The sequence below is a fragment of the Esox lucius genome, chromosome 15, assembly GCF_011004845.1.
Source record: "Esox lucius isolate fEsoLuc1 chromosome 15, fEsoLuc1.pri, whole genome shotgun sequence".
In the NCBI taxonomy this organism is placed as follows: Eukaryota; Metazoa; Chordata; class Actinopteri; order Esociformes; family Esocidae; genus Esox; species Esox lucius.
In genome coordinates, this window is record NC_047583.1 from 12839289 (window position 1) to 12860317 (window position 21029).

At 40.5% G+C, this 21029-nt stretch overlaps 1 protein-coding gene across 5 annotated transcripts in view; it reads left to right on the forward strand.

Annotated features, from left to right (window-relative positions):
• Positions 1–1477: 1477 nt before the first annotated feature.
• The window catches only part of LOC105015647 (pleckstrin homology domain-containing family G member 3), a 36806-nt gene continuing 17254 nt past the window's right edge, over positions 1478–21029 (forward strand). For 4 of the 5 annotated variants that reach the window (XM_020054431.3, XM_010878946.5, XM_020054432.3 and 1 more), the window contains exons 1-2: positions 1478–1934; positions 8425–8519. In XM_020054431.3, coding sequence (XP_019909990.2) covers positions 8471–8519 — 49 coding nt within the window. In that variant the 5' untranslated portion in view covers positions 1478–1934; positions 8425–8470. Of the gene's footprint in view, positions 1935–7806; positions 7942–8424; positions 8520–21029 lie in introns of those variants that run through there. The other variant, XM_029125615.2, reaches the window with a different exon arrangement.

Consider the following 21029-nt stretch of genomic DNA (forward strand, 5'->3'; position numbering starts at 1 on the left):
TTGAAACTTCTATATAAAACACTCCTTAAATTCTATTACTTCCGCCAGGATAATCCATGCAACCCAGCTCCTGCTGATTCAATGTGTGTACATTTTAGGGCAGGACATACTCACCGATCTTAATGAATATTAGACCAGCAGGAGGCTGGTGACATTTCTAGATAGAAAATCAACTGCGACTGACAGAACAATGAGACATAATAAGCTACAGATGTAGCCTACCTATTAGCCACAAGTGAAAAGGTCTGTATATATGGATTCACTTGTTACCTGTCAGCAATTCTTAGCATAGGAACATTTGACAGTACAGGGCCCAGAGACCCTCATCAGTAATTTTGATAGGGTGTGGATAAGCTTGTCACGTGTTAGCTGACTAGGACCTTAGTAGTAATGCACAAAACTGACTATTGAATGTAGAGTGCCTTGGTACAGGCCTTACTCAATTATAACCAAAAGGAAAAAGACTGGAACAACACTCCAGCTGGTTGTTTTAAGTGCGAAACGTCTATCAACCCTAAACTTGGAAGTGGTATGTCTGACATGAAGTACTTCAGGAGTCAGAACAATCCTCCAATGTTGTTTCTGCTCACTTGATAAGCTTGCTAATATCTGTTTGTACTGTAGTTAGCTTGCCTAACTAATTAACTAACTAACTAACAATATAGTCTGTCAGACTAGTTATGTTATCCACTTGACAAGATTGTGTAACACGGATTTTATCTTTGACTGAAATGGTCAGTGGTGAAATCTCACACCTCTTAAAAACAGTTTTCCGCTTGTAAATGAGACTTGATAGGTAATTCAAGTGGAATTTCCCTCTGGAAACCAGGAGCTTACAGGTATGTTGGCTCTGAAACCATGTGAATGCTGCCTTACCCAGGCTGTTCTCATGGTGTGTTCATAACCAAGTAGGAAGGGCTAAATTATCACGTGACTGTGAAAAATCTACTTGAACTGATCTCCAGCTGAAGCTACAAACACTTAACACCTCTTTATTCCTTTGCAGATGTGTTTCGGAATCTACCCATGTAAATGTCCCTTGTCTGATGACATTCTATTGGTCAAGGCAGGAGAAGAATATTCGCCATAAGCACAGTTCTCGTCTTCACTCTCCCTGCCCCTTTTCATTTATTACCCTTTAACTATTTCAGAAGGACGTCAAAAAGGACCGCAGAGGAAGTAAAAAGAAAATAATTTGAGAAACGCATAGAGAGCTGTAATAATAATAATTTTGCAAAATTGTCTATTAAAATGTGGAATTTCACAAGCATAGTAGGCTAAGCATCTGGACCATGAATAACATTTCATTTTTCAATGTTTAAAGCAAGTGAATGTACCCAACGGGTATGTACAGATCCACAATTGGTAATTTCCTGTTTGATTATGAATGTAGCAGATTTATTTTCGCATGCTAATACGGCATTAACCAATAAACGTCCAGAACCAAAACTACCCCGCCTGGAGTTTACATGGCCAGTTTGGGCACTGGGCAAAATGAGAACCGAGTTTAAGGCATTTAAACTTGAATTCTGAGTCATTTTCTAAGTTGACCATACACAATGACCAAAAGATAAATGTATTTTTTTTAAAGAGAAAAATACATACATACGAAATGGTATGATTTTTTTCCATGTCAATTTAATGCCAAATTGGACAATTTGAGGGAGCACATTCTACCATTGTCGATTAGAGTGCTCTGAAAGGAGGCGGTCTTTGACCATTGCTCACTGCGGTCTATTTTGCCGTGTTCTGTTCAGTGGCTTTAGGAGTGGGTACAGTACAACTGGAGATCGTGCGGTGGATTTCTCTGTTTGACAATGTGAGCATATATACAAAACTATTGGAAAACTACAAACGGAATTCATAACTTACCGATAAACTACTGCTACACTTCAGAAGGTCATAGGGATACAATCTGCATACTCAAACATTTGGTAAGTATTTTAAACTCCCAATACCGGGTAAACATTCCTTAATAAGAAATAGTTTAAATGAAAATAATGCCAAAAGTGACTCTTGAAGTGCATTAGGCGACACGCTGCTTTTCTACCCGGCGCATGTTTTTTGTTTATTCGATTTATTCAATCAAAGCCGCAATTTAAGTTTGTGGACCCAGGATGAGTAACTGTTCCTGCAACTGCTGATTGGCATTCTAATAAAAAATTATTAAATTCTAGCATCTTCAGACTTTCATCACTGCTGTGAATTTCCATAAAACTGTACAAAGATTTTGCCACAACAGATGATGCCAATCTGTTTTTATAGTATTACAGGTAAAATGTATAAAATTCAAGCTATGTTTGGTTCTTCAGGCCATCAAAAGTGCACCTTACTATGGAAAAATAACATCAAAACAGGTATCAATTTAAGGAGCGACCATAACGTATCCGTGATTATCGCATTTGACGGACAGTTCAGCTGACCAGTGCAGTATAACTGCGGTGTGTATACCGCGTCCAAAATAATAGTGTTCTCAATTGAGAATATTCTGGCTCTCCCTGCCCTTCATTCTAATCCAATCCCCACGTTATACTGTACTGTCTTTCAATACAAATGTGTTAAAGCGATAATTTACTTTTGAGTTCAGCCAGTAGACACTCTCATGTAGAGCGACTACATGAGAGCTACAAGTATAGTGCAGACATTTTTATGAAAATGCCATTTATTGGTTGATATTGTTGCATGACTGAAACATTCCTACTATTTCCATATTATTTGTTGTATTGGCCTATCCTCTCCCAAAGCTACTCAGCTTTGGCTTGACCCGTTGAATCCGATTGCTTCCGCTAATGGATATTAGAAGGAAACAAAGGCAGGTTCTGAGAGCGGGCTGTTTTATGGTCAAATACATTTTCCCATCAGCAGTTGGACTAGAATAGAACAAAATGAATCAAGGTTAATGAAAAGTCCATCTTTTTCTCCACTGACCTCGCTTGAACTCTAACACAAGTCTATGTTTTAGATAAATGATCACTCCATGTAGCAGACAGCAGCTCTGGTGGTCCAAGTTGGAAGCAATTGGCCTGTTTCTATATGATATGATCTATTATTGAACATTAAGTGCAGCACTGGTTGGTGTGCTGTCTTACTGTTATTCTGGGTGGAGATGCACATTTGTTTCTTGTCCGTTGCACAGACAGGCACACCCTTTTCTGCCCTTTCCTGTTTTATGTACACACTAGCCTGTTGTATTTACACACTACAGTGCACTGGGGTGCTTAGGCTGCGTTTAGACAGACAGGTACATATTATATTTTGTTCCCTGAAGTTGTTTTATGGAACAAATATATATGATCTTTTCACATGAGATCTTTTTATATTTTAATCTGATTGGTCAATATTTTGCCAATTCACAAAAAAAGAATAAGATCATAATTTGGATGCCTGTCGAAAAACACTCTCCCTGCTGCCTGATGGTCACACTGATAAGAGCTGAGCTGCAGAGAGAAAAAGATTGACTTTCACACCTCTCAGCTCACTTCTCTTATCTTGCCTACAAAATGACTCAAACATTTACATCTACAGAGAGATAACATAAACCACTAACAGCCTTTCACAAGTCTGTTCCTGGGGACTAAATTACAATGTTATTTGGAGATCAAAGATAAGTCTTGTGTTATATGAAAGTGTATAAAGATGCACTTAGCCCTAATCAAGCTGCTGGGCCTTCCACCTGATAGTTTTCTTCATGTTGGATTTTTTTTTTCATTAAGAAAATCTTATTCATTATCTGTCTGAACTTGAGCAGACTGCATTGTTTCTAAGTACACTTACGGGAAAAGGAGGACCAATACTTGCAATGTCAAAATGGAAAACTTTGAGGGCTCCCGCCTTTCGTGATGCCAATATTACAACCACCACTATAAGTCCAACCTAGGATTACAAACAGTGTTAGACGTCAAAGATGTTGTAACATTGGCATCACAAAAGGCGAGAGCCCTCACCTCCATGTAAAATATGAACAAGACGTAAACATGTGCGTGCAATGGAAGTGGAGAGTGTGTTCTGTGAGGAATTTAAGACTAGACCTCAGGGATGTCATAGAAAGTGGTTTTGCCTTAATTATGTTGACAGTGCAATAGAATTGCCCTTAAATCAGACTCTTCGTTAGACTTGCCCTTTATGTTTGACCAGCGGACCTCGCCTTTCCGCTAACAACATGGTAGAACTCGGTAGAGCGCTTCCCAATTTCTGCACTGGACCAGATGCCACCATGGTAAACCACAAGTTGCATCGATAAATCTGGTCAGAAATATGGTTCTTCCTCGTCGGTAGCCAATTAAAAATCACTTTTTTATAACTGTGTGGTGGCAGGACATTCATGGTGGAGTGAAAGTGGCTATGATTTTCTTTACCATAGATGGAAGTAGTTATTAAGTGATAAGACCAAGATGGCTGAACTGCATGTGCTGTGTGCTTTGTGGGCACAGCTCTGTTTATTTTTGAAGACCTCTGTAGGGTGTTCAGGAAACAGATTGCTCATTTGCCCATCTTAGCAGTGTGCTCTGAATCGTAATTACAAAGCTGCCTGAAATAAAGAGTCTGTAATATTGCATGTATATGGGGAATGGTGAGGTCACACAGATGCTATTCCAGAAGAAGCTGGTTTGATTGAAATCAAGTGAATGTGTCTGGTTTATTGTGCTCTCCGGTGAATGAAAGGCTGTTGATCTCTTGTGGGCTGTGTCAGGGACACAGAGCAGGAGTAATGTGGGAAAGAGGGCAATTCTGTTAGTGTTTTTTTATCCCCATATATGGGTGTAGACGGGGGTAAGAGAGGTCAAGCCAGATAAACACAGCACTACCACTGAAATAATAAAAACTCCATGTCTCTGTCAGTCTACAGACTTCTGAACCTCAGTCGGTCAGTCCACTAGGTTGCATTTTTATTTTCACTTTCAGAATATAAAGATACTGACAGTTTCCTGTCTGTCTGAATCGGGGCGTCTCTGCGGGGTTGTGTAGTATTTCTCAGAATCCCCATGGTCTTGTTGGGCAGACAATTTGTGAATGAGGGGATGTGATGTGGTCTCTCGCTGAATGTGAAAGAAGGGTAGAGCCGGCCACATTCTGCTGCACTATTTTTCTGGGCAGGTAATGCTCAGGAATTGTACAATACGTTATTATGGCGATACATAGGCAATACATGCTATACATTTGCCAAATCTTACTGTGATCTTCATTGTGATTGAATACTCCACACATTTGATTTATACATTTCTGCTGTAGAAAGCCATCAGGACTGGTTATAATCAGTCATAGAGCTAAAAAAATGCAATCACTATTTAAGAAGATGCAACACATAGTGTTAAGGAAAGAAAATGTAGATTTGTTACCTGTACCGCCTGCTAGCAACATTTTAAAATGTTTAAAACGATACAATGTATTGTTTGTTCTATACTATTATTTATAAGTACCCCTTCAGTGCTAATGTTCTTAATCTGCCTTGTCTTAAATACTTGTTTCATGTCTCATTATTAATTTGCCAAGATTATTTTTAAATATTAGGGAATCGTTTTTCTCTGCAAATTTGGACAACTATGAGAATGTAACCTTAATTTAATTTATATATTACATATGTAGAACGACAGTTGCTCATGACACAGCAGTAGCAAATAATTTTTATAATGATTCCCCTTCAGATTAGCTGTTATTCACGTATTTCATTGTCACATTGATAGAAACCTCTCTCAATCAGTAGGGGATATGAAATGATAATGTATGGTTGAAAAGCAATGATTGTTATCTTTGGCCCTCAATAGGATATTCTCAGGTTGGTTAAAAAATGTCACTTCCTTCCCGATCTGTCTGTGCCTTCTGTCTGTAACCCTCCCTAGTGAGACATAGGGTGGCCTGGGATGGTCTGCCCTCTGTTAGTTCAAGGTTTCACTTCCCTCCCAACACTGCGAGCTGTCAGGTGCATATGATATTCCCCAGATAGTAATAATTCCCAAGGAACCTTTCATTCAAGAATGCCAGGTCTTCTGTCTCGGATACAGGGAGGATGGGGTCAGACTTGTTAGGGTTATCTGTTTGGGATGGGGCCTTGGGCACATACAATTAATTACCTCATTTACCAATTGGGATTGTCCTCTTCAACTCATCCCAGCAATTATCTCAAGGCGACATGTGCTTGGCACAACTGTTTGCAGTCTGTTCCGGTTGAAATTCAAGCTAAGGCCGTCTGGACCAGAAGAAACCCATCAAATCCCTAGAACGAGATAACATCTTACGTATTTAAATGAATTGCATGGACCAAGTGGTCCATTGAAGCCTGTAAACTTAAACTATTAGTTTCTCTGTGGTGGCATCTGGGTTTACTTAGAGAACAAGCTTCAGATGGAAGGGTAAGCTAGACTAACGTACTTCTGTGGGAACAAATGCTCTCCATTTGTGTGTAATGAAGGCTAGCTCAAGCACAGGTGGCCAACCCCACACAACTGTCTGCCTAGCTGGTGTTTTCCTATGAATTTCAAGGAAGCAGTGCTACCCACCATAGGAAAACCATGATTTACAGTTCTCATAGCTCAGCAAATCTTCAGTGATATATAGTGAGGTGGAGACATTTAAAATGCAGTAAAACGGTTGGTTTGGTTTTGCTGACTTATTCCTTCGTGAATAGATTGTTTTTCCATCCAGGTGTTTTCTCTGAATGGGATATTTAAAGGTGGGGATATAGCATTTAAGGAGATCTCGCTTTGAGACTTTATTTCTTGTCTACCCACCTGTGGACCATTGAGGGTTCAGAGAGATTAGTGTAGTCATGGTTGTCTAGCCGGGTTAGCTCTGAGCTCATAGTTTGAGCGGTCTGAAGTGGATCGGTAGCTCAGAGTTGCCTTAGACTTGAACATTGTTGGTTAGTTCCTTCACTTCAAAATCAAGTGGCCTTCATAAAAGGGTGCTTGAATAGGCTTGGAAGCTTTCTGATCCTTTTGGTTAATTACAGTTATTTATTCACTGCAATGCAATAAAGACATCTAAATATAACACCTGTTCCCTAATTGATAGCTTGCTGTAACACATACCAATGAAAATATATTTGTTGCATGGTTCCCAAGCTCCTTGGTGTTAATACACACACTCAAGTTCAACTCCTCAAAGGGCTGCACAGCTGTATGCATACTGCTCACAGTGATCTTAATGTGTTGAGCGGGGTCCTTGTTTTCTCCCAGCGTTCCTGTGCAACTTAATTGACAAACCTCCCGTGGCAGTGGGCTTTGCCTGGCCTCAGCGAGCCGGCCTGTCAGCTCAAAGCAATGACCACAGATTGCCCTCGGAACAATGCCCAATACTAATCCCTGAAGAATTCCTGCCTCTCTGATCTAGCTGCGGTGAAGTATGAGATTGTTTGAAAGATGGAGAATCACTAGGAATCCTAGGAGATGAGTTCTCAGCCCCAGTTTTCGGTATTAATTAAACTTAACTAGGGAGGTGACTCATCAGTAAGAAGTACTCTGGCATGATGAGGTCCAGCCTAAATGCAATGTTTGAATTTCTATAAAACCATCTGCCTAAACATTTGCTTTTAATACAATTCAACCATTGCCCCTACTGATTGAATATGGCAGCTATAACACGAGAGGGCATCTAACTATTAGAAATGGCCTTTTTGTGTGGGTGGTTTTTCTTTAAGGCAGCGGTATTCAAATCTGGCCCTTGAAGCCAGTTCCACTCCATTTTTTAACTGCAGCCCCTTAATCAATGAGACCAGGTGTGTGCAATTAATGATGAGGTAGAAAAGAAGGCCAAGTCTCTGATTAGGGTGGAATTGACTTTGAAGGCTGATTTGAATAGCACTGCGTTAAGGCTTTAGTTTGACAGGTTTTCTTCATTTCAGTATTACCATCTCAGGTTGTTCAGATGGCAGCTGAAGGTGGATGTCTCATCTACGCTCAGACCCCGCAGCTATGTCTCATGTCAGTGCCGCAGATTCATTGTCTGGTATGAGCTCATGTAATTCCACAACTAGTTACCCAGACATCTGGAGCCCCATATGAGTGAATAGATGGCACGAGCTAACACAGACTAACCATGCAGTCATCAGTGGAATGGAAAGAATTTCTCTTTAGAAATGCTGATAAGAATCCAGCTAGTTTTCCCTACACCCTTGCAAGATTAAAGCAGTGAGGAATGTCTGAGTTAGTCTTGTGTGGTCTAGAATGTATAAACACACAATTTGATAGTGTTTCACACCTTACTAATAAAAGCTGCATGTGTTTACTATGCCAGCTGAGTAATCAGGAAAAGGTCATGAGGCTAGTCTTCTTGAAATGAGATTCAGGTAGCGTAGAGTGTATAGAATCTAAATTGAGTTGATGGACAGCAACGACATGGAATCAACTACAATGAGTTCGCTTAACTTGAATCTTGTGCTACAATGAGTTCGCTTAACTTGAATGGCCATGATCTATGTTGTTCTGGCAGGTCCTGAGTTCTTTGTTTTCTCTGCGGGTCCTGAGGCCTGAGTGCCATGCCAGAGGAGTCCCACAGTGCTGTCCACAAGGGCCTAATGGGGGAAGGTAAGAATAACTTCTTGACCTTTTATACATAGTCATACAGGATATGCTGTGTCATCTGATTTCTCACATGATCAACAATAACCGCTTGGCAGTCTACATGTAAAAGTGAGTGAATTTTACAGCGTTCTAGAGGGCTAATGTAACAGCAAAAGGTTATTCTAACGATTCAAGTTATTTACCTTAAGCGAGAGTTTCGCATTGACAGTGGAAAAGGGCTGGAAACTGCAGAATAAAGGAAATCTGCAGGGTTTGAATAGCAGAGCTCAGACATCCATGAATTCTCCATCTGTAGTCGGTCAGGGCTGGCCTGGCAGAGAGGGCTTTGTGATGCTGGGACTGGACTGCCCCTTCTGAATATGTTTACACCCATTAACGGTCAAATACAAACACGGATCGGAATCTGAATCTAAAACAATCCCTATGCTTTGACTGGCCAGTGTAGCTGACCTGCATGTTATTTAATTGCTGATGGTCTTCAGCAAGTATTCTGTGCACAGTGTTCCTTTGTGCCTGTGTGGACATTGTCCCCCCTCGCGTCCCCTCTCTCTTCTTCACTGAACACATTTGGCGCTGAGCCTCCACTCGGGCTGAAAAATGCCAGTGTGTCAATGGCTCCCTTTTTCCTCTCCTCCCTTCACCACCACCATGGCCAAAAAGGAGGCCGGTGGCTGGGGGGGGGGCGGACGGACGTGTGACGTGCTCATGAAGAGTTGTGTGTCTCGTTTCCCTCAGACTGTAAAATTTGGACTGTATGCAGACTCCTTTCGCAATTGAAGCCTCCCAAACAAAGCTCAATCCTTCATTTAAACCCACCCTGTGGTTAAAAAAAAAATTCTGCGGCTCATTTGAACTAGCATATGGAATTGAGCGGAGTTAAAGATGCAAGATTTCGATTTGTTTCCTACTGTGGATGGATAACTATTAACAGGCAGCTGGGAATGCTGTGTCTCTGAGGTAATGATTGGTTGGAGTAAAGGACCAAGAGGAATGTGTGTTGACAGGAAGTCCTCGTACTGTGTAAAGGTAAACAATAAAAGTCTGGCTTAGTCGAGACTATCCAGCTCAAATGAACCTCAGGGGTAAATAGATCCCAAAGGTTTATGAAGTGACCACTCAGCTGACAGAAAAGCCAGGGGGGATTTGTTTTAATGCTTACAACTTTATAATGACATCAGAATTTGCTAGCTAACATTAGACCACTCCAATGTGTGTCTGTATATGTCATGAAGTGAAATGGCACTTCTCCAACGGCTTCATGTTGTTTCATTTATCAGCTGCATTTCTTTAATAAAGAAAAACACTGAAAAATTAAGTAATGGAAACCGATTTGAATGAATCTTTGCCAGAACAATGTACAATGAACAACGTAAATCCATACTAGCATTTTAGAATTGTTGTAGATTTCTCTTCATGAATTATGTATGCTAAATCATGTAGCCTTTTACCTGTCATTACCTATCATTTAGCATACACTCATATCCAGAGGGTCTTACAGTTAGTGCATTCATCATCATAAGTTAGCCAGGTGGGACAATCCCACAACCAATAAGAACAGTTCCCTTAAACATTTGTAATGAATTAAGCTTAATTATGTTAATGGTAAAATTATTTTTGCAACACTCTAAAAAGTTATGTTTTCAGAATTGTTTGGAAAATGGGCAGGGACTCCTTGGGGTTCCAGGACAGAAGAACTGAACAGGAGTTGCCCTCTGGTAGGGGTGGTACGGACCAGATGCCAGAGGTGGCAGAACAAAGAGCTTGGGTAGGGATCCAGGGTTTGAGCATAACCTCCAGGTATGAAGGGACAGTATCCCTTGCTGCTCTGTAGCCAATCACCATTGTCTTATAATAGAAGCCAGTGGTGTGTCAAAGAGCCAGATGGCATGGGAGGTTATTTGTTTATTTTATGTGCATTATTCTCACTATTAATCCATCCATACAGACTCTGACTTCCAAGCAAACTTGAAAGCAAATTCCTGAGTTAATATCTCCATGGTGTATGAAAGTGAATGCACTGCTGTTTGAAGCTGTTGATATCACAACATGGTGAACCCCACCACAAACAGACATCAGGAGGAAGGGGCCAAAGATAAGAACTACCCCTGACCTGGTTACTGAAAAGGGCTGGAATCGGAATGTAGCCTTGCTTGCTGGATGTGAAAGGTTCTGTAAATGGGTTGCGGACTAATGTGATGAATCCACTCAGTCCCAGCAGCAGCTATTCCATCCAGCCTGGTTGGCCCTGGGGCATTGGGCTCCAGACTGTGGTGACTGGGCTAAGCAGGCAAGACTGCTCCTCTCTGGTCCTTTCTGATCAGCGCTTTTTAATGGAACCATTCACCCTTCACTCCTCTATCAATTAGGCTTTTTGGCTGCACCAGATCCAGCCCTTTGCAGACTACAGACCATGCAGAGGCTGCTTAGTAAGGGTTTAAAATGCTTTTTAGGGCCACTGACTGCAATTCTGCCTGTGGGCCAAAACCAACCCCCTTTATTTGTAAAGTACTATAGGCACTAAATGCAATCAATAAATGATTTGCATTTCACTGGACAAGTGTCAGCAAAATTAAATGTATAAAACGTTATTATTATATATTTTTAGACGGACACGGTCATGTTGCAAAGTCCACTCAAGAACATTCAGTCGTCTTGTTGAACAACTATAGTTTAGATTTGGTGTTGTGTTTTAGGGATGTTGTCTTGCTGTTATGAGGATTTGTCTGATGTAATGCAGACTGAACAAGTTTTTTTCTTTCTAGGATTGTGCCTCTGTTATGCTCTGTTCTGTGTCTTTCATGTCCTACAGACTTCCCTAGTCCTTGCTAATGACAAGCATACCCATGAAATGATGCAAACATAGTTGTGCTTGAAAATTTGGAGTGGTACCCAAAAATAGTGCTTTGCAGCATTTACCTTCAAGCCTCATTGCAAACATGATGCATGTTTTGGAATATTTGTTTACTGTAAAGGCTTCCTTTTGACACTAATTTAGGTTATCATTGTAGTGTGACTACTATGTGGTTGATCGATTCTCAGTTTTCTCACATCAATGCCATTAAACTTTGTTGACATGATGAAATCACTGAGCAGTGTCCTTCCTCTCCAGTAACTTAATTAGCAGGATTGTTACAGTATTTGGGTAGTAAGTGTTTTTTTATACAACCCTGTTTCCCAAAAAGTGTGGATGCTGCATAAAATGCTAATATTAACAGAATGCAATAATGTGCAAATCAGTTATCTGTATATTTAATTGAAAATAGAACAAAGACAACAGATCAAGTTTTGACTGTGTTATTGTTTTTGGAAAAATACATGCCCATTTTGAATTTGATGCCAGGAACACATTTAAAACATGGGACAGGGGCATGTTTACCACTGTGTTAGCAACTCTTAACAATACTCTGCATAATTTATGTAGAATGTTTAGCATTACTTTCTGAAATAAGCAAGGCCTTCCCTGAAAAACGTTGTCTGGATGGTGGCACATTTTACTCCAAAACCTGTATATATTGTTCAGCATTAATGGTGCCTTCACAAATGTGCAAGTCACCTATGCCATGTACACTAATGCACCCCCATACCATGATGGATGCTGGCTTTTGAACTGTGCGCTGATAACAGGCTGGATGGTCCCTCTACTTTTTTGTCCAGGGGACGCAGCATCTGTGATTCCCAAAAAGATTTTGATTTGTCAGACCACTGGACAGTTTTCCACTTCGCCTCAGTCCATCTTAAATGAGCTCAGGCCCAGAGAAGGCGGCAGCATTTCTGAATCATGTTTGTATCTGGTTTCTTTTTTGAATGGTAGAGTTTGAACTTGCATTTGTGGATGCAACAATGTACGAGATCCCCAAACTCTTTGCAATTTTATTTTGAGAAACGTTCTTGTTGTACTTTCTGCCTACGCAGTCTTTCACAGTGTGGTGAACCCCTCCCCATCCTCACTTCTGAGAGACCCATCCTCTTTTAGTACCCAATCATGTCACTTACCTGTTGCCAGTTGAAATTCCACACATTTTCCAGTCTTTTGTTGCCCCTGTTTTCCAACTTTTTGGAAATGTTGCTGGCATCAAAGTGGGCATTTATTTTCAACATTTGATATGTTGTCTTTGTACAATTTTCAATTAAATATAGGGTTTAAATTATTTGCACATCATTGCATTCTGTTTTTATTTCCATTTTACATAGCATCACAACGTGTGTGTGTGTGTGTGTGTGTGTATTTCTACTGTCATTGTCATGCCATATAGATGCATGGGAAGTTGGCTAAAGCACTTATGGTGACAACCTACTTTTCATTTGTTTTTGTGCAGACCGTTGAAGGTTTCTGCTTTGAGCTGATTTATACAGCACCACATTCACTGTCTTGTGTATTGTTCTGTAGCCTTCCTCCCACTCCCACAATCAGACCGGTTGATTCATTTCAATGTGAAGGATTTTACTGCCTCTTACAATGACATTCCACCCTGAACTCTTCCAGTGGATTACACACATTAGTCCTAGGCTCAGAGTCTCATTCCCAGGTCTGGGGACCATTGGCTTGTTATTGTTTCTGTCTTGAAGAGGCCCTTCAGAATCCCCTACCATTTAGGATTCCACTCTGACAAAATGCTCGATGGATTTTTGAGTTGAGGTACCTTTAGTTGAGGAACTCCACGGAACTGTTCAGAACATCACTCCTTGAACCCCTCGCCTCCCAGCTGTTCCCCAGAGTATTGTCCTCCCCCAGTTGGACTCTGCAGGGAAGTGCTAATGTGGCCAGAGGCCCGTCTGTGGACACAGCCTGGTGGTAAATGTGCTCACACCTCGGACCTCCATTAGACCCAGATGGTGTGTGTTGTCCAGAGGAAATAAGACTCTGAATAGATCCCAGCTGAAGAGGGGGCGGATCCTTCATAAGGGGATCATCTAATGCCTATGCACTGAGCACAGTTGCCTCTGATGGATCCTTTACCTGTAAATCAAGGAATGAAAATGTAAAAACCTTAACAAATAGGTAGTTGAGCAACTTTTATGGTGGAACTCTCAGTCAATAGTTTCTCTCTCGTTATGTTCTGTTTCAACAAATGCAAAAGGTGTATTATAGCATGAGTTTGGAAATGTTTTTCTTGTCCTTCCAACTTTCACTAAGACCTTCAGAGTTGGGGGGACCTTCAGAATGGGGTCACAGTCAGGGGATCAGACATTTTTATGGTGTCTCTGGACCAGTAAGGTTAACTGTCTTGCTCGAAGTCAACGTAGTCTTTATATTAAAATCACAAGGCTTATTTCTTTTTCTTCCTGTGCCATTGTCATCAAATCAAATTGTATCTACAATACAATATACTTGATGTCACTTCTCATGCAAATTGATTTTATGTCTGCTTACAAATACACAAATGACAAAATAGTCTGTAACATATTGAATACAGTCTGAAAAACCGGTGAAAACTTTCCGGTGAGTGGCTGAAAATAAAACCAAGCCATTCAACTTTTTCCACTTTTCCAACCAGGGAGTCATGTTAGTCAATGCATATGAGTGAAAATCCAAACTATGGTGGAATGCTTAGGGATACAATAGACTGCTGTGCCACCTGCAAAGCCTTGACAATGATTGACCAGGTCTCTACCCCAAATTAAATTGAGGGGAAATGGTGTGATTCTATTACAGTTCGGCTTTACCCATGTCTTTGTAAGAAACCTTCCCGTGGCTACTGAGGTTTAAAGACTGCGTCTCGTTCAGTGTATTTGAGTGGAAAGAGCGGTGATGTGCGAAGTCTGGTTCTGTAAGTCCTTCCAGCTCCATAAACAGAAACCAGGAAATAAAATAAGCAGTGGGAAGCAACTCTACAATCAATAGGAACAGTAGAAGTGTACAGTGGGCTTTTTCAATATTTACCAACAAGCAGAACACAAAAAAACTGGTAGCTACTGTATATCTCTGACCGTGAAATATGGTTTGGAATGCAGGTTCAGGTTGTGTGCTTAACCTCAGTCACTGCTGCCTTTTAAGGATTATTTACTGACCTCCAAGCTAATCATTAACTTCCCCTTTAATGTCCTTTTAAGGTTAAAAGAATGTGAAAATAAAAACTGGCTGACGTGCGACGGTTGACATTCTCGCCCGTTTACACTACTAACAAATGCAGCAAGTCTGGCAACAAGTCTCTTTCATCTAAATACAATTCTTGTAGTGAAAAAAAAAGCTCTAATTCTCTGCACCATCCTCCGTGCATGCGCCTCCTGGCCTCCTGAGGAGCAGCCTTTCAGGAAAAAGCCAGGTGGGGAGGAGTCTTTCCTAAGGGGACAAGTCTTTCCCTGTTCCTTTATGTTCTATCTGCTCTCTGTAGAGGATGTGAGATGCCACACTAGGGGGTGCTTGGGCTGTGTTAAAGTGGGAAGGATCCAGGGGATGTTAGAGCTCTCAATGACATAGAGCAAAATGTAATTCCTGGCTTTATACTCTAGCAAAACATTTTGTCAAGCCCACGGATCTGAAAGGGTTTGTTAAGCGATTAATTTAAGAGCTTTGGATCCATAGGAGTTTTTTTGCTGCAAATTAATGACGACTTAGAAAAAGCACTAATCATCCAATTACAGGGTTGGATTCTCTGGCTTATGTGCCTTTGTGTGTTCAGAAGGTCCCACTTGGGGCTAGAAGGGATTCTCTGTTAGATATTCAGTTTGCAAATGCACAGTCAAGAAACGCATGCAAAGAACATGAATCCCCTGGGAGCAGTTATTCAAGAGGGTAAATGGCATGCTCATTAAAATGTGTAAAATAAGTTTACTCAACTTTCCTTAACTGTTTTAGTGTTTCAACAGGTATTAACATTTTTTTTTTACATTCAAAGGATCTATTAAAATAATGCTTGTGAATAACATCAGAACAAGAGTGGAATTTTCTTTTTTTTCAAATTGGAGGTATGTTATGGCAGTTTTGTTAACACAAAACTGTGTGAAAAATATCCAAGATGAATTGTGTCCAGCCAAGTCAGCTGTAGTTAATCATATGATTAAATTAATTATAAAAATATATATATCACAATGCACTGTTGGACATGATTCATCGCTTTCAATTCTCATGGATCCTCATTTGAAAGATGAGTCAGTGTGAAACAGTGCTTACTGAATAGGTGTGGCGTGATTGGTGCCTGCTACAGTGAAAGATCTTGATACACAGTTCACATCCTGGCAAACACCATAGCACTTTTTAATGCTAATACCTGAACTGCATCTGGATGTTCTGTAGGAAAGTGTTCTTGAGAATTGAATGAAGTCATGGTGTTCAAATTAAACTACATTTGTGACATGCTTTGTTTTCATAGGGCAGACTAACAGGCCCTTTACTATCAATATAGTTTTAAAATGTGAGGGAAGTAAATTAAGTGTACAGTTAGTTGGGGATTAGTGTTAGGCTTGGTGGGGACTAAATACACAATAATTTGATTAACAATAACTTTGCTAAATACAGGGAATAGCAGTACAAGTAGTAAAAGGATATGCATGGCTGAGGTCATTCAGATTTTTGTACATATGGATAGGAGAAGAAGAGTGTGTTTGTGCACATGCTCTTAAAGGCTTCAAAAGGTATTTGTACTTAACCATAACAAAGAATAATCCTAGCTTGCCAAGAAGCAACATTGCTAATTTAATCCCTGCTCATTAAGAACTCAAAAGATTAAAGTGCAAGTAATTGTTTCCCTACCTGTTAGAAATGTGTGTGTCTGTGTGGCATCAGTGTACATGTGTGAGTACTGTCTACTGTTTGTGCGTTTTGTCAGGAAAATACTAGATAGACATTTCTTTATCATTTGGTGTGTTTCACAATATTCTGGATTTGAGGTGGAATCTGTACATGGTCCTGTTCTGTGTTGCCCTCTTATCTGCTTTCAGCCACGTTAGAAAAACAAGGGAGGAAATATTCCTGATCCTCTGTTTCTTTAAATGTCCATGCAACTAGGAGGTAGAGGCTTTCACATGCTAGAGGTTAATGGTCTTCTATCTTTGCTCCTGATTGTTAGAAACAAGAATCATTAAGGAATAAAGACCACAAAAGAGAGAGTATGTCATTTCATATGAAAATCAATCTAAGAACACCTAGGATCAATGATGCAGTCCAGACAGAGCACTATGTAGACCATCTTTCTATCATTAAATTAGTTCTCCCAACTCTTTTGCAATTTGGTAGATTAGAGATGAGAAGGGAGTTTCAACACATACCAAAGGGAGGGATGTCTCAGACCTAGGTAGGAGAACATCTGGAATTTCTCACCTTGGTCAGTGAGTAACTTGGTGGTGAGGTCTGAGGTGAGGTCATGACTGCAATCTTTTGTTAAATGTATGTCCAGAGATCTTAAATGTTTCCTTTCATTGTGATATTTATTCCAAGATTGTGTTTATGTTGCCTAAGTTACTATTAGAAACATGGATTTAAATAGTTATATTATCATTTCAGTGTTAATCAAAGCATATGTAATTGGTTCCTTCTATAGTAGACAGGACATGTTGTTTAACCTTTGTTAGACAGAGTAACTTTTAAACTCTGTGTCGCTCCATAGCAACGGCTTTGACCAAGCCATAAATATAGCCTTTGTGTCCAGTGTAGAATTTACATATGAACATGGAAGCCAAAGCAGGTTAGTTTGCATACTTCACTGGAACATATCAGTCAACAACTCTTTGGAGTAATCCTGTTATATTACTGGGGGCCGGAAATAAGCTTTGTGGGAAATTTGATCTATTATCTTTGTATCTCCTGTTGATCAATGATCACACAGGCAAAACGTGAGTAAAGGTCCAGCTGAGAGAAGGCACTGTGTCTCACTTTAATACAAGCTGAAAACCTAGACAGAGATCACATTAATTGCATGCTCACTGTGAAAATGAACAACAGGGGTATGAATTATCACGGAATATACAGTATGTCACTCCAAGCACAAAACCTGTCTACCTCAACAGTACCTTATTTGGTAGACTGTAGTTCCCATTAATCATGTCATCTTTGGCAGGCGGAGTCGAGCTCTGATGAATGAAAGCTTAAATGGAAACATCTGTCGATTACATCTGTTCTTGACTGCCTGATTACTCTGCCGCCCTTCTTCAGAACCTCTCATATTCCTCCGCCTCAGGCTGTGGAAATACTACAGCTCCGAGCCAGGGACCACTGTGCAGCTCACCATAAATTACCTGAGCTGTTTTTCCAAGTAGACCTGGCTTGGCTCAAGGGAAGGCCTATGGACCTTGAGTTCTCATTCATTTAACTGCCTGATACTTTGCGTGAATCAAACGTCCCACTCACATGCATGAGACTGTTGAACACAGTTATTTCAGTTGAACTGTAAGTCCCCGGTAACATGCAGACTGTTTGGTAACAGAGGAAGAAGCAGAGGGAATACTTCAGGCATTCACATTCAGTTGCCTGTAAAGTTTAACAGGCAGCAGCAGCCAGGAATTTAGAGATTTAGCATTGGCATTTCAGAATGTATACAGCAGGAATCCCAGCTATTTTTCCTCCGCAACAAGGTGATTTATAAAACAGCGATAGTACTTTGTTCAAACATTAACAGGTGATCTGATGTAATTCCTGGAACATTGACACTGCAATCTGATCTATATCAAGACATTTCCATGCAGTGTAGCCCTAGGTTAGAATGTCCTCCAAATACTATACTCTCTTTGTGACCTTGATAAATCTGTCATAGTGGTTGTATTGAAACATCAGCCTGAAAGAGAATTTGATGCAGGACTAAAACAACCAAGCCATATGTGGATGGGCTAAACCAGAATTACATGGGAGTCTTAATAGATTTGTTTGTGACCAGTATTCATTCATAATTCACATTTGTACTGTTTCTTGGACTGAATAATGTTATGGATATAGAGTAAGTATGCCTTTAATCTCTGTATATGCTATATTTATTGTACTTAGTCTTTAAAAGCTACAATGTGCAGTCAATTGGGGGGGGGAAAGAACAGTGGGATAGTATTGAGATAAAGTAATGCAAACTTTCTTGCAAATCCTGTTCTAAATATTTGCAATTATTTACAGAAAGCTTTGAATAGTCTGGAGCCATGGTCTGTGGATATGTCAAACAGAGTGTTCTGTGTAAATGTCTTCCATTTGTCCTTGCACCCAATAATACCTGAGCACAGTCCATAGTCTGAATGGTGTTTTTGAACCGTCTATGACAGAGATTAGTTGTCATGTATTTTATATATTTTTTTTTTTTTACCGCCCTAGTCAAAAATGTAAATAAAGCATAAATGTTCCCAAGTATTCTGGCAAATAGGTTGTGATCATGCATCAAAGTGACATAAATGCTATTTTGAAATATACGTAGATAGATATAGATATATAGATTGACTTTTGTCAGGTCCTGTTGGTTTTCTTGTAATGGATGAACATACTGTACATTTCCTAAATACCTCTGGCTCTGTCATTTGACAATTCCCTCTCATGAGTGAGGAATTAAGTAGTGAGTTCTGACAGTCACAGAAAGAAGGTAGCCAGCTGTCTGAACCTGTCTTGGATACCTCTACTGAGTATCCTGCAGTTCTGTATTTGGTCAAAGCCAAATGTATAACATTAAACTGGTCTCAGGGCGTCTTCTCACACACTCTGAGTAAAAACAAGTCCCAGAGCAGTTATTCACCTGCAGCTAATTGGCTCTGCCAAACACTGTAAGTGCTGTGTTCAAGGAGTCCTGAACTGACTTTATCTCAGGGGAATTGTTAGTATAATGTCCTCGAACTGGAACAAAATCAAAACATCTGTAAAGCTGTGCTTGTAATATATTTGGGTCATGTTTCTCTGTGTGAGAAAAGAAAAGTGGTTGAGTGTGTCAGTGTGAGATGTGTGAGGCAGGAATGTCATTATGTGAGCCAGGGTAGGGTTGGACCAGCGGTATCTCCCAGTGGCTGTGCCAGGGAAGATATTACGTTCCTCTGAGAGCTATAGTAAATGTTTGCAGATGCCAGAGAGACCGCTAGAGGGATTTGTAGGAGTACCATTATGCCAAGTACACTCACCTAAAGGATTATTAGGAACACCATACTTTGACCCCCTTTCGCCTTCAGAACTGCCTTAATTCTATGTGGCATTGATTCAACAAGATGCTGAAAGCATTCTTCAGAAATGTTGGCCCATATTGATAGGATAGCATCTTGCAGTTGATGGAGATTTGTGGGATGCACATCCATGTCACATGTCTCAACAGAAATCAAGACTCATCAGACCAGGCAACATTCTTCCAGTCTTCAACTGTCCAATTTTGGTGAGCTTGTGCAAATTGTAGCCTCTTTTTCCTATTTGTAGTGGAGATGAGTGGTACACGGTGGAGTCTTCTGCTGTTGTAGCCCATCCGCCTCAAGGTTGTGCGTGTTGTGGCTTCACAAATGCTTTGCTGCATACCTTGGTTGGAACGAGTGGTTATTTCAGTCAAAGTTGCTCTTCAATCAGCTTGAATCAGTCGGCCCATTCTCCTCTGACCTCTAGCATCAACAAGGCATTTTCGCCCACAGGACTGCCGCATACTGGATGTTTTTTCCTTTTCACACCATTCTTTGTAAACCCTAGAAATGGTTGTGTGTGAAAATCCCAGTAACTGAGCAGATTGTGAAATACTCAGACCGGCCCGTCTGGCACCAACAACCATGCCATGCTCAAAATTGCTTAAATCACCTTTCTTTCCCATTCTGACATTCAGTTTGGAGTTCAGGAGATTGTCTTGACCAGGACCACACCCCTAAATGCATTGAAGCAACTGCCATGTGATTGGTTGATTAGATAATTGCATTAATGAGAAATTGAACAGGTCTTCCTAATAATCCTTTTGGTGAATGTATATCTCAGAGTATGTGTAAATGTGCTTAGCGAATAAAGGGAATTCTGATGGTGAGACGCCAGGACCGACCAGCCATTCTGAGCATCAATCTGATTTGTGTAGGTCAGGATTAAAATTGCATGAATGTAAAAGTCATTAGATGTTTTCTTTTTTGCTGTTCCTGTGTGTGCGTGCGTGTGTTTTTTGTGTGTAAGGTACCAGAGATGGAGGTTTTGTCCACTCTAACACTGCAGTTGACTTCCATGTAACCAAAAGTCTGATGGAAACACTGCCCTGTATCTCAATAGGCTAGCTGAAGTAACTCAGACCTTATCTCCAGCCCCACATGTTTACCAGCCCATTTCATTTGGAATTTGCATTCCTTACCGTTTCCTGCTATAACAAAGCCGCTCTGTATGTGGTAGATTAAACCATGTGGAGTACCTCAAACCAATATAAGGGGTATCACAGCCTAATATATTTGTCCCGGGTTGTGGGCTCTGGTGCCCACTGCAGCTTGCAGTGTTTTGGTTGGTCCTGTGCATGATAGTTTTTGATTTGATTGTGTCTGTGTGTGGAGATGGAGGTGTGCAAATGTTTTTTCAAACGGAAATGAAATTACGCTAATATGATCTATCTGTAAACCATCAATATCTGTTCGTTCATGGCTGAATACCCCCCCCCCCCCCCGATAAAGCACCGTTAA